A 23,630-nucleotide genomic window follows, 5' to 3' on the forward strand; every position below is an offset into this window, starting at 1 on the left:
AGAAAGATGAGTGACATTTAGCATATCTTTCCCTAGACCTACAACCTACCTACTTTGCTCACAGGGTTATAATTTTGACTGCCAAAGTCATGTTGCCAATTCTTGATTTTTAGGTCAATGTGTAAATAGAAAGAACTTTCAAAAGAGATGGAATATTGCAAAGGAAATGGTCTACCGGCATCTGCCTTCTTCTAGAAAGTAGGATTTCCAAAGCAACCCGCTAAAATTATATGCCTTTCAAGATTTTTGGGTTTATCTTTTAAAAATACTATGGATATCAATGATTACCCCACCAAAACAGGTTAGTTACATAATTATCTTAGCAGGTTTAAGATGAGAACCTGTCATTTAAGACATATTTATGATTATAACATTGCATCTTTAAGTCTGCTCAGAAAGCTTCACATTATCGCGTATGATAGCCTACGGGGAAATCTATCATCACCTTCTAAAAGACTTTGTGAAATTCCTACCTACAAAAAGCCCTGAAAGTCCTTAAACATAGTATTAATGTCCCTAGATACAGTAAAAAGAGCGATGGGTGTTTTGAGATGGGTTTCCCTGGGCATTTGTTTGGACCTTTGTGTAGTTGTTTGATTCCTTATAAGTTGCTTATCTTCCCTGGTCCCTGGTTTTTGTTTGTTGTTTTTGTTTTTACGAGTACAACATATATAAATAACATTTACTTTACCTAAGGGTGAGAAGAGCCATATTATAATGACATATGGAAAGGGTAAATATTAGTGCCTTCACTTTTTACCTAATTGCCATGGCTAATACGAGGAAGACACATGAATTGTAGCTCAGTTCATATGTGATCTGTCAAGGATATGAAGTGTTTTTAAAAATATGACTGTGAGTAAAAGATGTTTGAATATTCACCAGTATAGGTGAATCTACATTTTAAGAAAATCTTACATATGAAAATGCAAACTTATAAAATAATTAACTTATCACTTTGAAAATAATTTAAGGTGGATTTTCTTTGAATAGCAAACTCTTATGAGTGCACTGGAGATATCTTAAAAACAATAGCTAGACTTGGCACATACCTGTAATCCCAGCTACTCAGGAGGCTGAGGCAGAAGGATCACAGGTTTGAGGCTAGCTTGAGTAATTTGGCAAGACTGTCTCAGATTTAAAAAAAAAAAATTAAAAGGACTGAGGATGTAGCTCGGTGGTAGAGCACCCCTGAGTTCCATTCCCATTAAAACACACACTTACACACACAGCTAGAAAATCAAGTTTTACTTGATTAACAGAATTACTCCTAAGTGTATACCCAAATAAAATTGTTCACACATTTGTCTCTGTAGGTGTTTTGCTATACCTTTATTTGTGATTGCCAAGAACTGGGAACAATCCATGTCTTCCAACTGGTGAATAAACTTTGTAAGTCCATCTGATGGGGTACTACTTAAAAACAAGGAACTACTGATATATATAACAATATTAGCTAATCTCAAATGTGTTGTGTTAAATAAAAGAAGCCGAATTTGAAAGGTACATACTGTATGGTTCCATTTGTATCATTCTGGAGAAGGCAAAACTAGGGACAGGATAAACTAAAGAGGGGCTTTGGTGACTTGAGGGGATCTCACTTATGGCAATGGCTAAAGCTCACAGAACTATACAAAAGGGTTATAAGGTATATTTTCAAATCTATTTTGAATAGTTAAAGGTACAGCTATTTCAAATCTTCAAATTGCATTTCATAGAGTCAACATAAACATTTTGCTACAAGTTTTATATGCTGATAGGTATAACCATTCCATAGGTCAACTTAAGTAATAGTTTAATGTCTTCCATGATTAATTATAAACTCATTATGTTTCCTAATGATTTTTACTTCTTAAATTTCTCCATAGTCATCAGCCAGGTTAAATGATCCTTATAACATATTTGTCACTTCATATACCAGAGGCCAAAACTGGGCATATTTTTGCTGGGACGGAAGAGATGAGAACTAAACTATCAGAAAGCTTTAGTATATCCTGCAGTTAAGAAAATGAGGGGAGAAGCAATGAAAAGAAATGTGGGAAGGGAAACCCTTTAGTTTATAGAGCTATGATAGTTGGAAACAAGTTTCATCATAACAGTCAAGTGAAGTTGGGGAAAGAAGTTGAGGCCCACCTGTCTCCTATCATGCTTCTTGCTACATTAGGATATACTCAGACAACATTACTTTTGTCATTATTTTGGAAGCTAAAATATGTATATACATAGATTTTCTTGCTCTGTACCAAATTCTGTTACTGAAGAAAATGAATAATGTTCTGGCACATTGCTGAGTGTTAGGAAAATTAAACTGTTGTGACTAGCTGTTTTCCTTGAAGGCTGTGCTGTGTAGAATTATAATGTTGGATGTTTTCATGTAAGTGACTATTAGAAAATTGATAACCTGGCTTGTTCTCTTTCACTCTGCAATCATCTTTGATCTACTGTCACCTTGTCTCTGCCTTAGCCATCTCCCCCCGCATTTACTTCCTTTGATAGACCAGCACTCTCTCTTCCGCCCCTAGCCACAGCTGGGCTGCTCAGGTTCTTCAGAATGATCTGCATGCATGCATGTCTTTTTGTTCTCACAGGGATATTTTTAGACTTACCCATCCTGAAGTAGGTAGGTGTCTTATCACCCATATAAACTAGTTTTATGTAAGCTTTTCTTAGTAAGGTCTTTACTGGCATTTAGAGAGAAGCATTGGTTTTTGAATGATCGGTATTTATGAGACTTAGGGTTGACCTCTACCATTGATTTTTTTTTTTTTTTAATGTGTGGTGTTACATTTGTGTGTGTGTGTCTGTCTGTCTTCATTTACCTCTTGAATTTCACTGTTTAATTCAGTAATACAAAACAAAGCACTCTGTATAATCCTACCTCTGCTGATTCTCTTCACTAGATCTAACATTCATTCATTCATTCATTCATAGATCCAAAAATATTCAGAGCTGGAGGTATTCAGGCTCAGTGGTAGAGTGCTTGCCTAGCATGTGCAAGGTCCTGGGTTTGAACCCCAGCATGGTGAAAAAACAAAAACAACTGTGCAATGGGTAGCCACTATGCCAGGTTTAGGGGAGATAGTGAAGCATGCAGCGCTTCCCCCTTCTTTGTTAGAAGAGTTTAGATATAGGCTAAACAAATTAGTGCAGTGTGGTGAGGAGAGAACAGGTTGCTGTGGATGCCACAGTGACAGGCCTCTTTTTGTCACCTTTTTTCTTGTCAGATGTTGAATCCATGCATCCTAATCCCAACTGTTTTCCTGATTTTATTTTCCATTGTTCTCTTAGAATGCATAGTTTGTTGTGGATTTTTCCATTTGATCCATTTCTTCTTTATCCAGGAAATCTGAAAGATTTGCTCTTTTTTTGTAAAATATTAGAATGAGAAGAAAATTGATGTTGGATTTTGAAGGATTGTCTTGAAAATTATTGTCACTTGACAGGGGGGTGGAGAAAGGGGAGTTGATGGTTTTTAAAGTGAAATCGGTGATGCCATAGTTCTTCTTTAGTTGATGCCATAGTTCTTTCTTCACCTGCCAAAAAGCTGAAGCAAATAGTTGAGTAAAGCTTGGGGACCCCAACCTGTAAAGAACATACATTGCTGTAGTGGCAAAAGTAGCTTGCCTTACTTGAATGTTACTCAGCCCAACATAATTAGTGAATATGGTGAAATCATCATAGAGATGTGACTCTGAGCAGTAATCTTTGCTTCCCTACTGCCATAAAAAATATGTTGTAACAGATCCAAAATCTGAATTTATCAACTTGTCAGTCTTGAAAACTAAGTTTAAGGTCAGCTTCATGTCTTCTCATTAAGTGGGGAAAAAAGTTAACTTAATCTGCTTACTTTTTTTTTTTTTTTTTTTTTAAGTAGAAGGCATTTCCAGTTCCAATGAGTTACATCTGGGGTATTTTCTTGCTCATTTTGCCAAGGTGATCCGCCCTCCCATTCCTACTGGAAATTGAACCCAGGACCTCACATATTGTAGAAGTGAAGGTAGGCCCTGTTCAACTAGCCACCTCGTTCTGCCTGGCAGAAGGCCTGCTATATACTGGAGGAATCATCTGGGGCTCTTGCTCTGCTGAGGGTATGGAGGCAGTGAAGTTTAGATGTGTTGCTGTCAGCTTTTCTTAGAGTCTTAGCTTCCAGGAGATCCCATAGCTTTAATGGACCATCTGTTTTGTTGTGTTCCTGGGAGGTGGGCTTGGTTGTTCCATGTGTTCTCCTCTTTCCTGTTTCTTACATTATAAAATGAGACTTAAAAGATAGCTAATAAAATAATAAGTTAAACAAATAGGCATTCTATGATGGGGGTTTGGGGAATGATAAAAAGTAACAATTTTATTTGCATGTAATGGCTGAGAGCAGCTTCTCCCTGGAAAGTCATTTCTTTGTCAAGGCTTAGCATCTGTTTTCTGTGGTACTACTGGCTACTTCTCATAACAATACTCTTAAATATTTTTTTATTCCTTATATCCATCTGCATTGTAACCTCCTTTCCTTCTTTGTGATTGCTGTCACATCTGGGCACACTGTAAACCTATTATAAAACATCTTGACTTAGGATGATGTGGGCAAGACACTGAGGCACTTTTGCCCCTTGCCCTTCATGGCTAGGGAGAAACTTGCAGCAGATACTGATACCCACTTTCAAGGTAGTAAAGTCTTAGCCACCTCTATGTTACCTCATGCTGCCTGGGCAGGAGGAGACCTGATGTTCTGGAGGAGTCTTTTGGGGGTCTTGCTCTGCTAAGGATCCAGAAGCAGTGAAGTTTAGATGTGCAGCCATTAGCATCTTTAGTACTATCTTAGCTTTCAGGACTTTAATGGACTGTTTTCATAGAGAAAACCATAGGAATTTAGTAAAAGTTGAATCCAGCCTGCCAACCTATTGCTCTTAGGAATATCACATTACCTTCAAAGTCCAATGATTTAAGCCTTGGAATTGGGGGCGGGTTGGTTAGTGGAGAAATTTGAGGCCCTAATTGCAGTGGAACTGGATCTTAGTGAACAGTAACAAAAAGTAAATACATCTTGTCTCAGTCTCAAATATAAAATGAGTAACTCTGACCTTGTGTGACCCGCATTCTCTTTGAAAATCAAATGAGATAAATTTGAGAAAGTTCTTGAAAAATACTAAGTGCTCATTAAATGCAGAATGTAATCTTTGACAGTTTGGGGTTAGGTTCATGAGTATTTGGCTCAGGCTAGAATGTTTAACTAAGTAACAGTGTCCTGGTATCTATTTCCTGAAGCATCTAGGAGTCTCTGTTCCCTCTTAGCACCTTTTCTTTCTCACATTTGTCAGCAGAAAGTTAAGATGGAATGGCAGGTTCTTTGATTAGAGTTGTTTTAATTTGGGACTGGGATTGTAGCTCAGTGGTAAAATGCTTGCCTAGCATGTGTGAGGCACTGGGTTCAATCCTCAGCACCACATAAAAATAAAATAAAGGTATTGTGTTTATCTACAACTTAAAAAAGAAAAGTTGTTTTAATCTCTGTCTACAAGACTGACCATAAACGATGCTCCCAGGAAGTCAGCTTCATAGATTGAATTGTGGTCCAGCAGGAGAGTTGTTGTAGTAGATGCTACCTCTTTAGTGGTATGAGGAGACTAGTGGGTAGGTATGACATCTTTGGATTTCTTGTAATAATTTCTTATTTGTATGGCCAAGTAACATTAAGTCATATATTCATATTGCTGAAAGTAGCCCATGTGTTGTAAGAAATCTGGGGATTCTGACAAAGTTTTTATAGTTTTGAGTTTTTCTGTCACTTAGAGATGCACTTAAGGTTATAGGTCCTAGACTCAGACCTAAATTTGAAAATTGAATTTGCCACTTAATAGTGGCAATAGTGGCACTTGGTGAAATAGTCTGTTAATTGGTAGTATCCCAAAATTAAAAAGCACTATAACATACAATAGGTTAAGAAGATATTTGAGATATTTGTCTTGGTCAACTAGAGCTACTAGAACAAAATAACAGATGGTGTGTGACTTAAGCAAATGTTTATTAAACAACAAACATTTATTTCAAAAAGTTTTGGAGTCTCAGAGGTCTTAAAACCAAGATACTAGGGCGTTGAAATTCTTCTTCCTGGCTTGCAGACTTCTTGCTGTATCCTTATCTGGCTAGGAAAAAACATCCTCTGGTCTTTTTCTCTCCTAATAAGGACACTAATCCATGGAGGGACGGGTGTCTCCCCTCATGACCTCATCTAAACCTAATTACCTCCCAAAAGCCTCACCTGCAAATACCATTACCTTGAATTTAGGTTGCGGGGTGCAGGGACAACAAACATCCAATCCGTAACAATACTTAACCTTTCTAAGCCTCAGTTTAATTATCTAAGCTAGCTCGGAGATGGTAATACAAGTATAAACCTAAGAAGTTGGGACATAGTAAGCTCTCAAAAAGAAAGTTGTTGCTACTTTAATTGTTGTTAATATCACCATATTCCAGAGATGTGCTTTCAGGCATTTTTGATATTTGATAAAAGAGAGGACTGAATGAACTCTTCCAGTTTCAAGAATCGATAAATGCATTTTTATATTTGCATTTATGCTTATGAGCCTCAAGACTGAGATGCTGCTCCGTAAACCTCCTTTATTTCCATGTTTCACTATACTACCATCTCATGTCAGCCTGTCTTTCTGATTATATATTCTGCCTTTGCTTTTTCTCTCATTTTCTTGGTGACTTTTTTTTTTTAATTTTCCTGCCTGCCTTTTCCTTAGTCTTTGATGCCATATATATCCTTCCACTTTTTTTCTTCATCATTTATTGTAAAATAGCTTATAATGTATGTTATTTTGCTGTATTTTAAACTCTTTATTTAAAAAACTAGTGTTTGAGGTAGGGCATTTCCCCGTATATGAATGGGGGTACATTGTGTATGTTATGTTCCTGTTTTAGAGTTTGGCTTTCCCAGACATTGACCAGGACAGACAGTGTTAGACCTGACTTTGTTCTTCTTGGCCTTGTTGTGGCTGGTACTGGGTTGGTATGTGGAACTAAAGTTTTCTGGTACTATATTCTGCTTAAAGAGGAAACTGTTTCACAGATCCCCTCATGTATATGACCATCAACTGCTTTCCCCCCAGACAATAACCATGAGGAATCCTCTTCCTTTAGCTCCTTTAGGGTAACCCTTCTGTCAGGTTGCTGCTCATCATTCCCTGGATATAGTACATGTTAAGGTACTCTCTTTTCTTTTGAACTCCCTTTTCTTTTGTTTTCCTGGCCTTCATAATATAAAAGCATTTGTTTTATGTCTGCCAAGAGAAAACCAGTTATTTGACAAGCCTCTGTTTTTTTCTACATTTAGCAACTAGCATTTACACAATAGATTTTCATGTATAACAGCACATCCCGTAACCATGGTTTAAAATCATCTTGAATAGATGTACTTCCACTTAATTATGGATTTTATGCTCTGATTGATGTAAGCTTATTATACATTCATGTTTATAAGACTTTATGCTGAATGTAGATACTTAAAGATTATTGTTTTTCAGTTTCTTTTAAGACCTATATTATGGGTTTTTAAACATTTTGTAACAAAAATCATTTTAATATTGCCACCAGTCAAGTGGTAATATAAAAATTGATTTATTGGATACTGTTTAATTAATGTGTTGTGATAGACAAAAAACATATTATAATATGAAAATTCTGACAGATCCAGGTTGCTGAGAAATACTACTGGTAAAAGAAGATGAAAAGATGGATTATCTTAGACTGAATTTTATTTCACTTGTTTCTAGAGACATTGTTAGCCCAAATTGCACACTGTGACTACAGAAGTAGAAACAAATATATAAAAATGTGTATTCCCTTTACCTATATGTTAGTTGCAGTGTTCTCTTATGAAACAATATTCAACAAGATAGTCACATGGTACACCAGCATATGAAAAGATGTTCAATGTCATTAACATTCTATTAGAGAAATGCAGATTAAAACCATTATCACTACATACCTGTCATAATGGCTAAAATAAAAAATAATTACAATGCCACACTGTGGTGAGGATGGCAAATAACTGAATCACTCTCATACATTGCTGGTGGAATGTAAAATGGTGTAGCAACTCCAGAAAACAATTTGGCAGTGTCCTACAAAACTAAGTATGCAGCTTCCATACAACCCAGCAGTTGTACTCCTAGACATGTGTTCTATTGAAATAAAACTTATTTTCACACCAAAACCTGTTCATAAGTGCTTATAATCCTGCTATTTGTAATAGCCCCAAACTGGAAACAGCTCAGCCAGCTGTCACCTCAACAGATGAATGATTAATATACTATGTTATATGTGTACCATGGAATACTGCGCAAAAAATAAAAAAATGAATTGCTTATACATAGCCACTTGGGTGGATCTCCAGAGAAATATGCCAGCAGGGAAGGGCTATCCCAAAAGACTACCCTATGATTCCATTTATTTAACTCTTTAAATAACAAAGATTTCAAAAATGAAGAACAGATTAGTGGTTACCAGAGCCTAAAGAAGGAGAAAAAGAGTAAGAGGGAAGTAGTTGTGGCTATAAAAGGACACTTGGTACCACTTAAAAAATTTTTTTTAATTCCAGTTGAGATGTTATAAGAATATTCTCATGAAACACTACTTCCTCCCCACGTGTGTTTTCTTATTTTTTAAGTCTCATTTGTTGGTGGATCATTTGATTTTTCCTTTATTTGGTCAAGAAATAATTATTATTTAATGTGTGCCTAATCTAGTCTTGACATCAAGGACAAATCAATTGTTCTAAAATCAAAGTCATCACCATCTTATTTTATAAATAGTAGTACATTTTGCCACATTGTTCAAAGTTACTTCTTAAATAGGTGCATTAGAGGGAGCCTTGGTAGCATAAATTTTTCTAGGGTAAAATTATGGTGGCTAGGCTTTGTGGACCTTGAGTACACTTTCAGCTGTGTGTAAAAGTGGGGGGGAAACCCTGTTTATTGGAATTAGGACACTGCTATGGGCTCTGGTTCATCTGTAAAGAATGGGGTGAGTTTCTGTGCAGGCAGATAAACTGGCAGGCCCTTGCATTTTCCTAAGGGAAAGGCATTCTTTCTCCCAGTTCCACTTTGGACTTAACCTGGCAACACAGAATGTGCCCTCTGGAACTTTGCAGAACATAGAACTTTGAGCTCAGGGCAGCTGCAAAGCTGGGTTTAGAAAGACAACTGTGCTTATGGTGAGTAATTTGGAGACCAGTTTATCAGTCCTGTGGTTCAGTAAAAATTGGCTTCTGGATTAGCCAGAGCAGTAGAAGGTCTCCCGTCTTGGTCTGCATCATATTGCTGCCCAGAGTGAATTTCCCTAGATCATGTTTTGACATAATGTCAGAGGTGATGGTGAATAAAATGTGAGGGTATGCACAGCAGCTGGAAATGAAATCTTACAGCCTTAGAACCAAAGGGGTTTTTGTTTGTTTTTGTTTTGGAATTTTTGTGTGTGAGTGCGTGCACACACGCACAAGAATGAAGACGGGGGGAGAGGAAGTAAAGTCAGCTTTAGCTTATATTTTCCCTCTTTTGTCACTTTTTGGAGGACTCTGAATACCTCTTCTGATCTGATTTGGGTAGAGAATTGAGGTTAAGGAACCAAATTAAAACTCTTTGCTTTGAACTTTGCTAAACACAAATACATGTTCCAGTGAGTTGTTGAGGCATTGCAGGGATTTTCCCTAGAGGTAATGTTATAAACAGCTTAGACCTAGGCTAGCTCACCAAGGTTTGTTTATGTATCTGAACTATAATATTCTGTTAATAGTTCTGTACAGAAGCCAGCTCTCACAACTTTGTTTCTGTTGGAAGATGAATCAGTAGCCCCTGGTTCCAGACTGTCTTGTCAGGAGGGCAGTGGTGGTGGTCAGTATTCTGAGTCTATGCAGGTCCTGAGCTTCCGGAAGAAATTGTAATGGCAGTCGGCACCACTTTTGGTGGTAGGAAAGGAAAGAAAACTTGTGAAGCCTCAGGTCCTGGCTGGGATGGCCTTCAGTCAAAGAGAAAGGACTGTTTGGGAATTGTCCATGCATGGAAATGTGTGAAAACAATGGTAGCCAGAAACTGATGGGTTCTAAGTTAGCATGGTTAATGATGTAAAATCTGGCGTACCAATGAGCAGTAGAGTTTTGGTCATTGCTATTATTTTTTGTCTTTGTGATTAGATGCAGAGATTCATTGTTAACATCTCATCTAATTTTTCTTTTTCTTACAGTCACAAACCATGAATTATGTGGGCCAGCTGGCTGGGCAGGTGCTTGTCACCGTGAAGGAGCTCTACAAGGGCATTAACCAAGCCACACTGTCAGGGTGCATCGATGTTGTCGTGGTGCAGCAGCAGGATGGCACCTATCAGTGTTCACCTTTTCACGTGCGGTTTGGGAAGCTGGGAGTCCTGAGATCCAAAGAGAAAGTGGTGAGTGCAGTGCACAAGCCTGTCTTCTAGGAGGGAAAAGAGAGCGTCAGTGAGTAAATTGTTGTTGTGAACTTTCTGCTCCCTGCTTCTTTCTTTTGAACTTGCATGTTGTTAAAGACACTCATATGAGAAGTCAATCTGTATAGGTATTGCTTTTGAAATTGTTTCTGAATTCATAAAGCCCTATTACAGGAAGTCTTCCCAAGGGAAAAAGAAGCTGAAAATTATAATGGTAATCCTACATGTTGAAACTCAAAAGAGCAAAAAACAGAAAATAGTCATAAATGAGGGAATTAGGTGTCTATTTAGAAAAAAAAATATATTTTCTTCACTTTGTTTTTCAGCTGTAAATCAGTTTTTATTGAAATATAATATATTGGTATGAAAGTGTACCCATATAACCATTCTGGTTTTCACTCTCAGAACAATATTCAATAAACTACACAACCTTTACAAAGACTATGTGTTAGATGATTTTTTTTTTTTTTTGACAGTACTAGGGATTAAACTTGGGGTGCCTTACCACAACCCAGGGGTGCTCTACACTAAACTACATCCCCCTAGCCCGTTTTATTTTTTATTTTGAGACAGGTCTTGCTAAGTTACCAAGACTGGCCTTGAATTTGCTCAGGCTGGGCACGAACTTGGATTCTTCTGCCTCAGTCTCTTAGGTCACTGGAATTACAGGTGTACACCACCATTCCCAGCATGTTAGATGATTTTGCCTAACTGTAAGCTAACATAAGTGTTCTGAACATATTTAAGATAGACTAGACTAAGCTATGACATTCCGTAGGTTTCAACTGAATAGCATTTCCAACTTATGATGAGTTTAGCAGGATGTAACCCTATCATTAGTCAAGGAACCTCTGTACAGAGTCCCCCCTTAACTATGGATGATGTTACAAGACTCCCAGTGATGCTGGAAACCATGGATAGTACCAAACTTTCCTGTACACACATTTACAAATGTAATATCTTTTCCATCTTATCACACTACAGGTTTAACTTTTGTAGTTTGATATCAGTGGCAAAACTATCATGAATTTTTTCTTCACTTTAAAATATTTAGGATAATAACCTTCATATTAATTATGAATAAAAAGCTTATGTAATCAAGAATAGGTTATATTTGTTTAAAGGAAATTAATATCACATTTTAGTTTGTTTTGACAAACCTGTAAAAATCTTATTTGTAATCTAAATTTGCTTACTGATGTACCAGGACTTGTCCCCAAAATTGACTAAATGGTAAGCCACAGACCATAGACTGGTTGACTTTTATTTGTTTTAGAAAAAAGTTCTTCAGAAAGAAGATATTTGTGTTGGCTTTTCTTGTTTTTATATCCTCTTTCCTCAAGTTATGGAGCATTAGGAAGGTTTGCTACTCTAATAATCAAGTTTAAAATTTTGAGTTAGTATTACTTTGCAGGTGCATGATTCCTTTCTACTCTTGTCCCTCTACCTACTGAAGGCTCTATCCATATTTTAAAGCCCCATAGGATACCCTGACCATTTTCTGGCACGGGTCTAAAAAAAAAATATATATATATATATATATGTTAGAGGACCAACTTGAATAATTTGAAAATTTATTTTCAACTTTGTGCTATCTCAGTGGAGAATCACATTTCAGAATGGCAGGGTTTGTGTGATCTGGCCATTTTTTTAAGAAAAAGTAAAAGGAAAATGTTTTCATGTAAAATAATTATTAACATTTCTTTAAATACACAGGATTTTGTTACTCATTCTGCCCATCTTTTTTTATACTATTTATCCTTTTTTCAGCTTAATGGTTTGATATTCAACATAAAATAAACTGCATGCATTTAGAGAATACAATTTTATAAGTTTTAATACATATTGCATGCAGGAAGCCATCACCACAGTTGAAATAAGGAATGTTTTGTTTTCTATCCTCCAGTCTCCTCCAATCTGACAGTTCCTCAGCCCTTATTTTTTATGACATCAATTTATTTTAACTGTTTATTTTTTAATTAATTTTAGACTGAGATAAGTTGCAGGTGTAGTTTTTAAAATTTCTTTCATTCAGCTTCTTCCCCAGATGTTAACATTTTATTTGGTCGTCAAATATTGTTATCAAAACTGGAAATTAACATTCTAATAATACTGTTAACTAAAGACCTTATCTAAGTTTCACAAATTTTTCCACAGTTGTCAGCTTTCTGTTGCAGGATCATATTCCCAAATTGCTTTAATCTGCATGCTCTTACAGTTCCTTAGACTTTCCCCCCCCACCTTGACTATTAATGTAGAACAACTAGGCCTGATGACACATGCCTGTAATCCCAGTGACTCTAAAGCTCAGGCAGAAGGATAGCAAGTTTGAGGTCAGTCTTAGCAACATAGTGAGACTCTGCCTCAATTAAAAATAAAAAGGGCTAGGGATGTAGTTCAGTGGTAGAATACCTTTGAGTTCAATCACCAGTATTAAAAAAAAAAAAAAAAAAGATAAAAACAGTTATTATATGGGGCTGGGGATGTGGCTCAAGTGGTAGCGCGCTCGCCTGGCATGCGTGTGGCCCGGGTTCGATCCTCAGCACCACATACAAACAAAGATGTTGTGTCTGAAAACTAAAAAATAAATATTAAAAAGTTAAAAAAAAAACAGTTATTATATAGACTGACCCTAAGTTTGAATATGTTGATCTTTTTCTCTTGGGCAAGAGCAACACAAGAATATGCTGTATCCTTCTCAGTGAATCACATGAGGAGTTCCGTCATGTTGCAGTGTCTCACTCAGTGGTGATAATAACTTTTGTCCCTTGGCTAATGGTGTCTGCTGGGTTTCTGTACTGTAAATTTACTTGGGGGAGAAAGCTTAATAATAAATTAATAAACTATTTAATAATAACTCAATACATTACTATTTAGTCACTAATTGAAAATCTGTATTTCAGAGCTGTCCCTGTTCTTCTATTTACTTATTCAATTATTTCTATCAGTATGAATGCATAGATATTAATTTTACAATATGGGATTTTCTGTTACCCATTATTATAATTATTTATTTGGTTGCTCAAATTGTCCCATTTCACCTCTTAGTATAGCTCCTTCAAGTTGAGTTCTTTCTGAGCTGCTTCTGTCATTTTTTTGAGCCCTTCTTTTCTGGCACTATAACATATTATAGGAAAATCTGTTTTCCTTTTCTCAGTTCTGAAGTTAATTATTTTATACCTCCAAAAGAATTCTGGCTATTTTTACTTGGAAAATAGTATTGAAAACAAAGATCTGATCACTAGATGTGTTCATTACTATTGAGGTATCATTATTTCTAGGTTGTTTCACCTGGCAGAACCAGAAAATATATGTACGTATATACACATACATACGTATACCCATCTACATCTATTTGTAAAAACTCAGGAATTTGCTTGGATTCCCCTGATTCCAGTACATCATCACAGGCTTCTTAGCCCCTCCGTATTTGTGACTTTTTTCTCATGATTCTGATTATCCACAGGTTTATCTAGTTATTTGTTCAGACGTATAAAATAGTTTTAAAATTGCTAATCTACATCTACAATAAGAAAAATTTACTACTGTAAAATATTTGTTTATGGTTGTGTGTATATTGTGTGTATATGTGTCTATTGTGAGTGTGAATGTGTGTGTATATACAAATACATATATAATTTGTCTTTAGACATTTTAATACATCTGAAGACATAGCTATTCTAGCCATATATGGTGGTACATATCTGTAATTCCAGCCACTCAAGATGCTGAGGCAGGAGGATTGCAAGTTCAAGACCAGCCTCAGCAGCTTAGCAAGGACCTGAGCAACTTGGTGAGACCCACCATCTCCAAAATAAATAAATAGATAGATAGATAGATAGATAGATAGGAAGAAAGAAAGAAAAAAAAACCAAGCCTGGGGATATAGCTCAATGGTAAAGCACCCCTGGGTTCAATCCCATTGGCAGAAATAAAATAAAAACACGGTTGCTCATCTAGATCTCTCTAGTGACCACCAGAATCATGATTTCCACAGCCACCTGTTTCTTCTTTAACTCTTCTTAAGTTTAATTTGAATTTTGATTCTAGGATTATCAGTTTGGATGCTTTTTGCTGCACTTTCATCACCAATTTCCTCTTTTAGTTATGTATTTTTATAGAATGTTGTATGGGTCTATCACTGGGGGATGAGGAGGCCATATAATTATCAGGCTTTACTCTTTGCCTGAACTGAATAATAGATGCCCAGTGACCGGTAACTGACAGATTTTGAAGAAGAGTGGTGATTGTTCACTGATCCGGATGGTATCTACTATTAACATAGTTATCTGTGGACAAAAAAGCAGGCAGAGAAGTTGTGCACAGCTCACATACACAGGGGTTACTGAATCTTGGGTATGTCTGAACTCTTGGTGAGGTGATGCTAACCTATGCCATAACTTGGAAAGTACACAAATATTTGTTGACAGTATTTTCCCCATTTTACAACATTTTAGAAATTAAACAGATTTTATATGTTGTAAAAATAGGTGGTGAAGTGCTTCTTTCAATGCCTGGTTATCCATCTCTTCCCCCAACCCAGATCTGTTTGTTTTTTAAGGGTAGGTTGTGAGGCAGGTGACAGTATTTTCTCTAGGGCTACAGTTTCAGAAACTCAATATGAAATCTGGCTTGAGAACCCAGAATTTAGACTTGGTTGAGCTTGAATGAGAGACTTTTTGAATGCTAAATCACATTTCTCTCCTTAGATCGATATAGAAATTAATGGCAATGCAGTGGATCTTCACATGAAATTGGGTGACAATGGAGAAGCTTTCTTTGTGGAGGAGACTGAAGAAGAATATGTAAGTTCTCCACAGTCATATCCACTTTACACATTGTGTTCAGTCTCAAAGATAGTCAGTTTTCCTGGTTGGTTGTATAAATGATTGCTGCTAGTTAGTGAAGCTTTAGTTTTATGTTGAACTAAGCTGTCAAAAAGGAGCTGGAGGGATGAGAAAATTTACTCCACACCAGCTTTTTTTAAAAGAAATATTTATTTTTTAGTTTTAGGTGGACACAGTATCTTTATTTTATTTTTATGTGGTGCTGAGAATCGAACCCAGTGCCTCACACATGCTAGGCGAGCACGCTACCACTTGAGCCACATCTCCAGCCCCTCATACCAGCTTTAAGGGTACAGAAAACATGCAAAAAGTCTTTGTATTTGGTTCTTGTGTAATAAGTAGCGTGTCTTTTTCTGACTTTAATGAACTTTCTTAATGTCTATTCTAGTTCATATCTTGACCTGAATTCATTTAGTTCTACCCAAGTAATCAGGCATCTCTCTTCAGGCTGTGTGTGTTTGTATATACATGACCTTTAAACTTGGAAAATATAATTACCATTGTTGGTTAGGAACACTATATCTCTAACCCTGAGTAGTCCTGTGAATTAATTGTATGATATTAAGAGATTTTAATTATTTGGTGTGTGTCCCTTTATAAATGATTACATGTTTGGCTTCCTTCAGCAAGAGAACATAATTTATCCAGCCCCATCCTATTCCTCCCCCTAGAAGTGTATAAACTAGTTTAGACAGAGATAAGCTATTTAGTGTGGATCTTTTTGAAAAACCTGTGGAAGGCATTATTTTATCTTTTTCCATAAATAATAAAATCTCAAATAGCAAAAATGATAAGCTTCAAGTTATTAAGAACTGTTTTTTTGTTTGTTTGTTTGTTTGTTTCAAAGGTGAACTACTAATTTGGGTTATAAAATCACAAATAAAAATATCACCAAAAAAAAAAACAATAGCAAAATAAGATTGTTTTTATTTTTAGTTTTATAGAAAGGCCATTAACATAGGTACCAGTATGTAAAGCAGCATTGAAACAGTATGACTTATGAAGAAGAACTTTATCAGATCATTGGTTTTCCTAGTATCTTTCTTACTTGTTTTTATGTTACTTTGTTTGCATTTACTTAATCTAAGCAAAATTTTCCTTCCTTCAGCAGAGAAAAAGAGCAGAATGAAGCATAATAAATGACAGTTGTCACAAGATTAAAACATTCTTGATGTCTTTATTAAAATAATGTATAACCCATATCACTGATTATTGTTGCATAGATACAGTAAGTGAGAAGACTGGGTTGTGGATAGTCTATTACCTAGTCTTATGTGCTATTCTTATAATTCCATTAATAGCTATGCTTAGTGAGGTCAACTTTTGGAGAACATCAACCTTCTAGCCGTGTTCCTATTTCATGTATGATCAAATTGACAGTTTTCTATAGTGTAGCATGTTTCCCTAAATAGAAAATTTAATGAACCCAAAAAACCATTGGTATAACTACTATATGCCATATACTATGAATAAAACAGCTCCTGATCTCCAAGAGTTCATTATTTAGAGGGGAATAAATCTGACTGCAGTTTATTTAGTTTTGGTTTCAAACTTTTCCCATTTAACTGTATGTCATAATCATCTCTTTAAGTCAGGAGTTGTAGATCTAACTATTCTTTTAATAGCTGCACAAAAAAACTCCATGATATAGATATACCACAAATTATTGACAATTCTCTTATTGATAGGCATTCAGGTTAAGTTCTTAGAAATCAGAAACCAGAGCTTCTCATCTGGCTGCCTTAAGGACATTCAGCAGAATATATCTCAGCAGTGTTTCTCTCTGTGTATTGATGATGAACACAGATTTTGCCTAGGTAAATAGAACTCTTGACTTTAGGGTGAAATGTTTACCTAAACCAAGTTCAAAAGTTAATAGAAAACAGTTTTAGAAATGCATACATTTTCAGGACTACTTGTAAAAACCTTGAGTATTCTAAATTATCTGAGGTCAGTTTATGCCTTTTACTTATCTTTTGTTTTTACTGATGATAAAAAGGAATGAAGCAAATGAATGAGAAGTTAATTTACTGGGCACCAGACTGATCATTTTATTCAGTATTAAATTAGAAATTTAATTATTAATATTGAGCTGCCTCTTCTTTTGAATTCTTAAAATATATTTACTTATGGTTTAAAATTCACTAATTTCACTTGTTACAGGGTATTATGTATCATCTGTATTATCACTTTCCTCCACCCTCGGATAGTTAGTTAATTTGGTATTAACCACTATAAATTTACCTAGTTCATCACTTACCCGTTCTGCTGTTCTTTGTTTGATGTGGCTTCTGCTGTATCATGTTCTTAATGTTCTTTATAAATTCTCAATAATCTTTTTAATGCTTCCTAAGAATACTGCTGCTGTTTTGAACTTCTCTTTGCAGAGAATTTAATTAGTTCTGCTTTAATTACAGCTTATGTGTGTTTTGTGCTGACCTGACATTTCAGTTCCTCCAAATGTACTGAGCTACATGGACCAAAATGAGCTAACCCTCAACTGTGTCTAGAAAGACAAGACCTGCTCAGAGCAGACAGAGTCTCAGTTCAGTATGACTTTCTGACCTTTAGGGATTACATACTCTTTTCACCATTGTGAAACTGTATGTACTCAAAGAAGTAACAATTGCTTTGATCCAGTGTTGTCATGAATAATCTCTTTCTCCATGTTCTTTAAGGAAAAGCTTCCAGCTTACCTTGCCACCTCACCAATTCCCACTGAAGATCAGTTCTTTAAAGATATTGACACCCCTTTGGTGAAATCAAGTGGAGAAGAAAGACTATCCCAGAATTCAGATATCTCACACATCTTAGAAACAGAGACCGTTTTCACTCCAACTTCTGTGAAAAAGAAAAAACGAAGGAGAAAGAAATGCAAACAGGACAATAAAAAGGAAGAGCAGCCTGCTTCTCCTGCTGCAGAAGACACTTGTGAAGTGGGTGTGAGCTCTGATGATGAGAAGGGAGCCCAGGCAGTGAGGTAGGCTTTCAACTTGGACAGGGGCTTGTGCAGGTGTTTGACTAGCCCCTTCTGCCATAGAATGGGCTCAAGGAAAGCCAGAAGCTGCTACTGCTTTTATGGATGTGCAGTGTGAGTTTAGACTGTTTTTCCACAGTGGTTTATTGTGGAATCAAATGGAAGAGACTTTTTTTTTTTTTTTTTGATACTGTGCAGAATTTGCCATAAGACATCCTGCTGTGATACTAAAATTTCATTTGTGGCAGACTAGTAGTGTATCTCTCTTCATCCAGTAAGTTACCAAAAGCCATTAAATCATAAGTCAAAAGAAGATCTGAATTAGTGACTTGTCCTGCATGAGCAGATACAGGTAGGGACACCATCATTCCACTTGTGGAATTTTGCTACCAAGGGTCTTATGTTCAGTATCTCACCTGTACCTGAGCAGTTCACAGTTTTATTTTATTCAAATTCACCATCAAAATGTCCTGTAAGGGCGCTGGGATTGTGACTCAGCGGTAGAGTGCTCGCCTAGCGCAGGCGGGACCCGGGTTGAATCCTAAGCACCACATAAAAATAAAGGCATTGTATTGTGTCCATCTACACCTAAAAAAAATATATATGTTTTTTAAAAAATGTCTTGTAAATTAAAGACAACAGAGTTTTCATTTTTTTTTTTAAGTGAGAGCTCTTATTTATCACTTATTTATCAGCTTAGTAGAATAGCTCAAAACATATGCCTCCTTTCAAGTCAGCACTACCTGGAATTTAAAGATAATAATTGGGGGCAGAGAGTCTATTTTCTCATTCAACTTTTTTTCTTTTTTTTTGGTACCTGTTCCACTCAGTGGTTACCCCGGCACCAGAAGGACCATCCATGCTTTAGTGGGTGGTTCTCTTTACCCAACTGTTGGACAAGAAACTGCTGCCCATAAGTGGCCCTGTGTTTCCAAAACCTTTATGTAATTGGGGGCAGGGACAGGGATTAGGAGGAAGGTTCTGGTCTACTTGTGTGTTTTCAGATAAGCTGTTGAAAGGAAAATTTATGTCCTTTGGAAAAGTAGTTATGTTAAAGTGTTTTTTATTAGAGAAAAGAAGGGGAAATAATTTCTTTTTCTAGTTTTCGAAACCAAACAGTAACTTCCTTGGATCTTGTACATATTTTATTTGCCACACTTTGTTTTCATGGTCAAGCCAGGAAAAAAATGGTACTAATGTGTGACTGGTATATTTTAATTGTTTTACATTAATGAATATCATGGTATAATGATTCCCTTTTGGCAAAACTATTTATTCTTTTTTTTTTAATTTTTTAAATACTGGGGTATTTATTTACTAAGCTATAATCCTGAGCCCTTTTTTATTTGAGACAGGGTGTCACTAATTTTCCAAGGCTATCCTTGAATTTATTTATAATTCTCCTGCCTTGGCCTCCTGAATAGCTGGAATTATAGGTGTGTGCCACCACACCCAGCTGTTTACTCATTTTCTAAAATTTTGGAATCTGGATGGTAAATCCTGACATAAAGTCCTACATTTGATAGTACTTTTTAACATGAAAAATTTTCTGCCCATCTTATATTACTTACCAGCACACATGTGTGATATTCTTTCTCTTGCCATTAGATTTTTATTTCATTTCTGATAGAATGCAGAATTACTATACAACTAACCAATTAAAGATCCAAAGAAATGGTGAAAAAGCACTTTATACTCTACAGACCAGCATAAACTATTCTTATAAAAATTTAAAATCCTGAATAAATCAACAGTGTCTTTCTTTTGTTATTTTTTTAAAAAATGGGAAGACTTTAATTATGTTCCTCTTTTACAAATCTTCTTTTACATATCATTGATTTCTCAAAGAATTTTAAGCTACTGATAAGTGCCATCATGGAGCTTGGGTTATGGCTCAGAGGTAGAGCACTCGCCTACCATGCGTGAGACACTGGGTCTGATCCTCAGCACCACATGAAAACAAAAATAAAGATATTGTGTCTACCTATAAGTAAAAAATAAATGTTTTTTTAAAGTGCCATAATTTCTTAAATATTCTTCTTGTCCTACCCCCACACACACACTGCTTTCAGTCTCTTAGAGGTTATTTATCCTTTCCTCACCTAGGAGAATAAACTTTGAGAATATTTCACCTGTTCCACTGCTTGATTTTAGGATCATTAAGAACACACACACACACACACACAAAAAAAAATCTTTAAAAATTTTCTTACATATAGGTGGACAAGAAAGTTGTATTTTTCAGAAAAACTCCAATTACTTATATATCTAAATTTTATTTGGATTCACATTGTAGTGTTCCTTAAGTGCTTTATTCCTAAGAATATTTTTTCCAACTGAAGTTTGTTTTTTAAATATATTTTTTAGTTGTAGATGGAAACATTTTATTATTATTATTTTTTTTTAACGTGGTGCTGAGGATCGAACCCAGGGCCTCACGCATGATAGCCAAGCACTCTACCACTGAGCTGTAACTCCTGAGCCTTAAAGTAATACTTTTGTTTTATTGACATGTTTCCTTTGTTAAAATAATAGAGCAAAGCTTAAAACTCCTAAACTATCTGCAGCTTTAACTTGGGAAGCTAAAATGTGTCTAAGACATACATGAAGTTCCTTACTAAATGTATAAGAGTCAGGGCTGGGGTTGTGGCTCAGTGGTAGAGTGCTTGCCTAGCATGTGTGAGGCACTGGGTTTGATTCTTAGCACCACATATAAATAAATGAATAAAATCAAGGTCCATCAACTTAAAAATCTATGTAAAAAATTTTAAAGGACAAGAGTCATTATTTATTTATAAATGGATAAGTCACTAAATTTATAAATGTTAATGCATTGCAGAAATATGAGCCAAATTGTACAAAAGGCTGCGTCAGCTAAATCTGTTGGTGTACCAATTTGATTGACAGTTAAAATGGTTGCCAGCTTATCTAAGCTAGCACCTTGTTTGGTAAGCAGGCAAGTCACAACACATGTAAACTAGTACCTTGTGATGTTTCTCAGAAGCTTGGTGGTTTGTTTTTTCTTTGGGTCACTAGTGAATTATAGATGTTGTCACTTGAAGAAACGTTTTCCTGAAATTTTCTTAAAACAAGATCTGCTAAATTATGTAGCCAAGACTTTTTTTTTTTTTTTATAAAGATAGCAAAATGTAAACAGTCATCAGAATGCAGGTTGTATTCTAAAATAAGAAGCATGGGCCTATTAAGAGTTCTGGTTATAGAACAGTAAGTAGTCTCTGGATCAAATAGTTTACATTCTTCATCTCCTGAACAATAACTGGCTTCTAGGGAACCCCACAGGTTTTTCTATGGTGAGTGTGTTTAAGGTGACATGAATGTCTGCTTTCCTTAGTTTTGTGTTTCTCTTCCCTTGAATGAGATTGTGTTGGGGAAATCTTTTGGAAGAAGGAAAATTAGCATTAGGAAAACTTAGGAAATAATAGATGCAGAGATGTGGAAAACCTATTACATGTCAGAGTTAATGATAAATAGTTTTTAAGATATAAAGGAAGAAGAATAATACTAAAAAATAATTTAACTGGTTTTTCTCCCTAATGTTAGTCCAGCAAATTGATATGAATATTCTCATTTTACATTTAATATCTATCCTATTAGAACATTGAATGGTTTTCCCCCCACATTTTTTATGGGTGCACTATAGATGGTGGGATTTATTGTTAGATATTCATACATGCATACAATATAACAATAAAATTTGGCAAGTATTATTTTCCAGTATTTCCCCTTTTCCTCCATCCTCCCTCCCCTTGATTCCTTTTTTCTTTTCTTCTCATCTCCCCTTGACTTTCATGAGATCTCGCCCACCTTTTTCTTTCTTTTTCCTCTAGCTTCCACATAGGAGAGAATACATACAACCCTTGACCTTTTGAGTTCATGTTATTTCACTTAACATAATAGAACATTGAATATACTTTAAGAACTTTAGGGGCTGGGGATGTGGCTCAAGCGGTAGCACGCTTGCCTGGCATGCGTGCGGCCCGGGTTCGATCCTCAGCACCACATACAAACAAAGATGTTGTGTCCACCGAAAACTAAAAAATAAATATTAAAATTCATTCCCTCCCTCCCTCCCTCCCTCCCTCCCTCCCTCCCTCTCTCTCCCTCCCTCCCCCTCTCTCTCTCTCTCTCTCTCTCTCTCTCTCTCTCTCTCTCTCTCTTAAAAAAAAAAAAGAACTTTAGACTTGTATAATATGGTGCTTTACATCTTTCGGAGTTTTTTCTTTATACTACTTTGAGAATTTAACATGTTACACCACATAAATTTCACATCAATTCTTTGAAGTAGACAGGACAAGTAATAAATTTCCAATTAAAGATGAAAACAGGGGCTGGGATTGTGGCTCAGCGGTAGAGCACTCGCCTAGCATGGGCAGGACCCGGGTTCAATCCTAAGCACCATATAAAAATAAAGGCATTGTGTTGTGTCCATCTATACCTAAAAAATAAATATTAAAAAAATTAAAAATAAAAAAATAAAGATGAAAACAGGCACACAGGGCATTAGTGTTTAGATTTGGGTCATTACTAAACTTCTGGATTCTTGATTACCTGATATCTAAAGTGTAGTAGTACACTGGACATGATAGAGCACACCTGTAATAATCCCAGTGACTTGAGAGGCTGAGACTTGAGGATTGCATGTTCAAGGCTAGCCTCTGCAACTTAGCAAGACCTTGTCTTGAAATAAAAAGGAGTGGGAATATAGCTCAGTGTAAAGTACCCCTGGATTCAATCCCCAGTACCCCTCTCCCCCCAGAAAGGAATGTTACTACCTCAGATTTGTAAAAACTGAATGAAATACATATAAAGCCTTATTATTCCAAAGGATTAAAAAGGAATTTTTAATTAGATTTCCTTTCTGTCCTTCTTCCTTCTTCTGTCCTCCTTCTGGTCCATAGTTAGTGATTACAGTAGCATATGGCATTGGTAAATCTCCCTTTCATATTTCCTTTTGAAAAGGGGAGAAAAGCCTCCTTTGTTTTTGTCATTTAGGAAGTTGGCCAGTAGATTTGAGTAGTATTTTAAAGCTAATAAATGTCGTCATTATTTTCCCTTTCACAGAGGATCTTCAAATGCTTCCTTAAAGGAAGAAGAATTTAAGGAGCCTTTGCTCTTCCATTCTGGAGATCACTACCCCTTATCTGATGGAGATTGGTCCCCATTAGAGAAGTGAGTATCTTTGAAATTTCTTGTTTACTTAAAGGAAAGAGAAAGGACATGTTAAGTAACTTTTTCTGTTATTTGACAGCAATAATTTTTCCCCATTTCTCTCATACACTAAAATGAACTATTTTCTTTTCTTATGAATAAGAACTATTTCTGTAATTATT

At 35.9% G+C, this 23,630-nt stretch overlaps 1 protein-coding gene across 2 annotated transcripts in view; it reads left to right on the forward strand.

Moving 5' to 3' along the window:
• The window catches only part of LPIN2 (lipin 2), a 72,313-nt gene that overhangs the window by 29,441 nt on the left and 19,242 nt on the right, over positions 1–23,630 (forward strand). Inside the window, exons 2-5 of one of the 2 annotated variants that reach the window (XM_081263747.1) lie at positions 10,237–10,437; positions 15,165–15,260; positions 17,981–18,282; positions 23,362–23,469. In XM_081263747.1, the coding sequence (XP_081119873.1) occupies positions 10,246–10,437; positions 15,165–15,260; positions 17,981–18,282; positions 23,362–23,469 (698 nt within the window). In that variant the 5' untranslated portion in view covers positions 10,237–10,245. Of the gene's footprint in view, positions 1–10,236; positions 10,487–15,164; positions 15,261–17,980; positions 18,283–23,361; positions 23,470–23,630 lie in introns of those variants that run through there. The other variant, XM_081263748.1, reaches the window with a different exon arrangement.

The sequence above is a fragment of the Spermophilus citellus genome, assembly GCF_964194105.1.
Source record: "Spermophilus citellus genome assembly, chromosome: 12".
Classification (NCBI taxonomy): domain Eukaryota; kingdom Metazoa; phylum Chordata; class Mammalia; order Rodentia; family Sciuridae; genus Spermophilus; species Spermophilus citellus.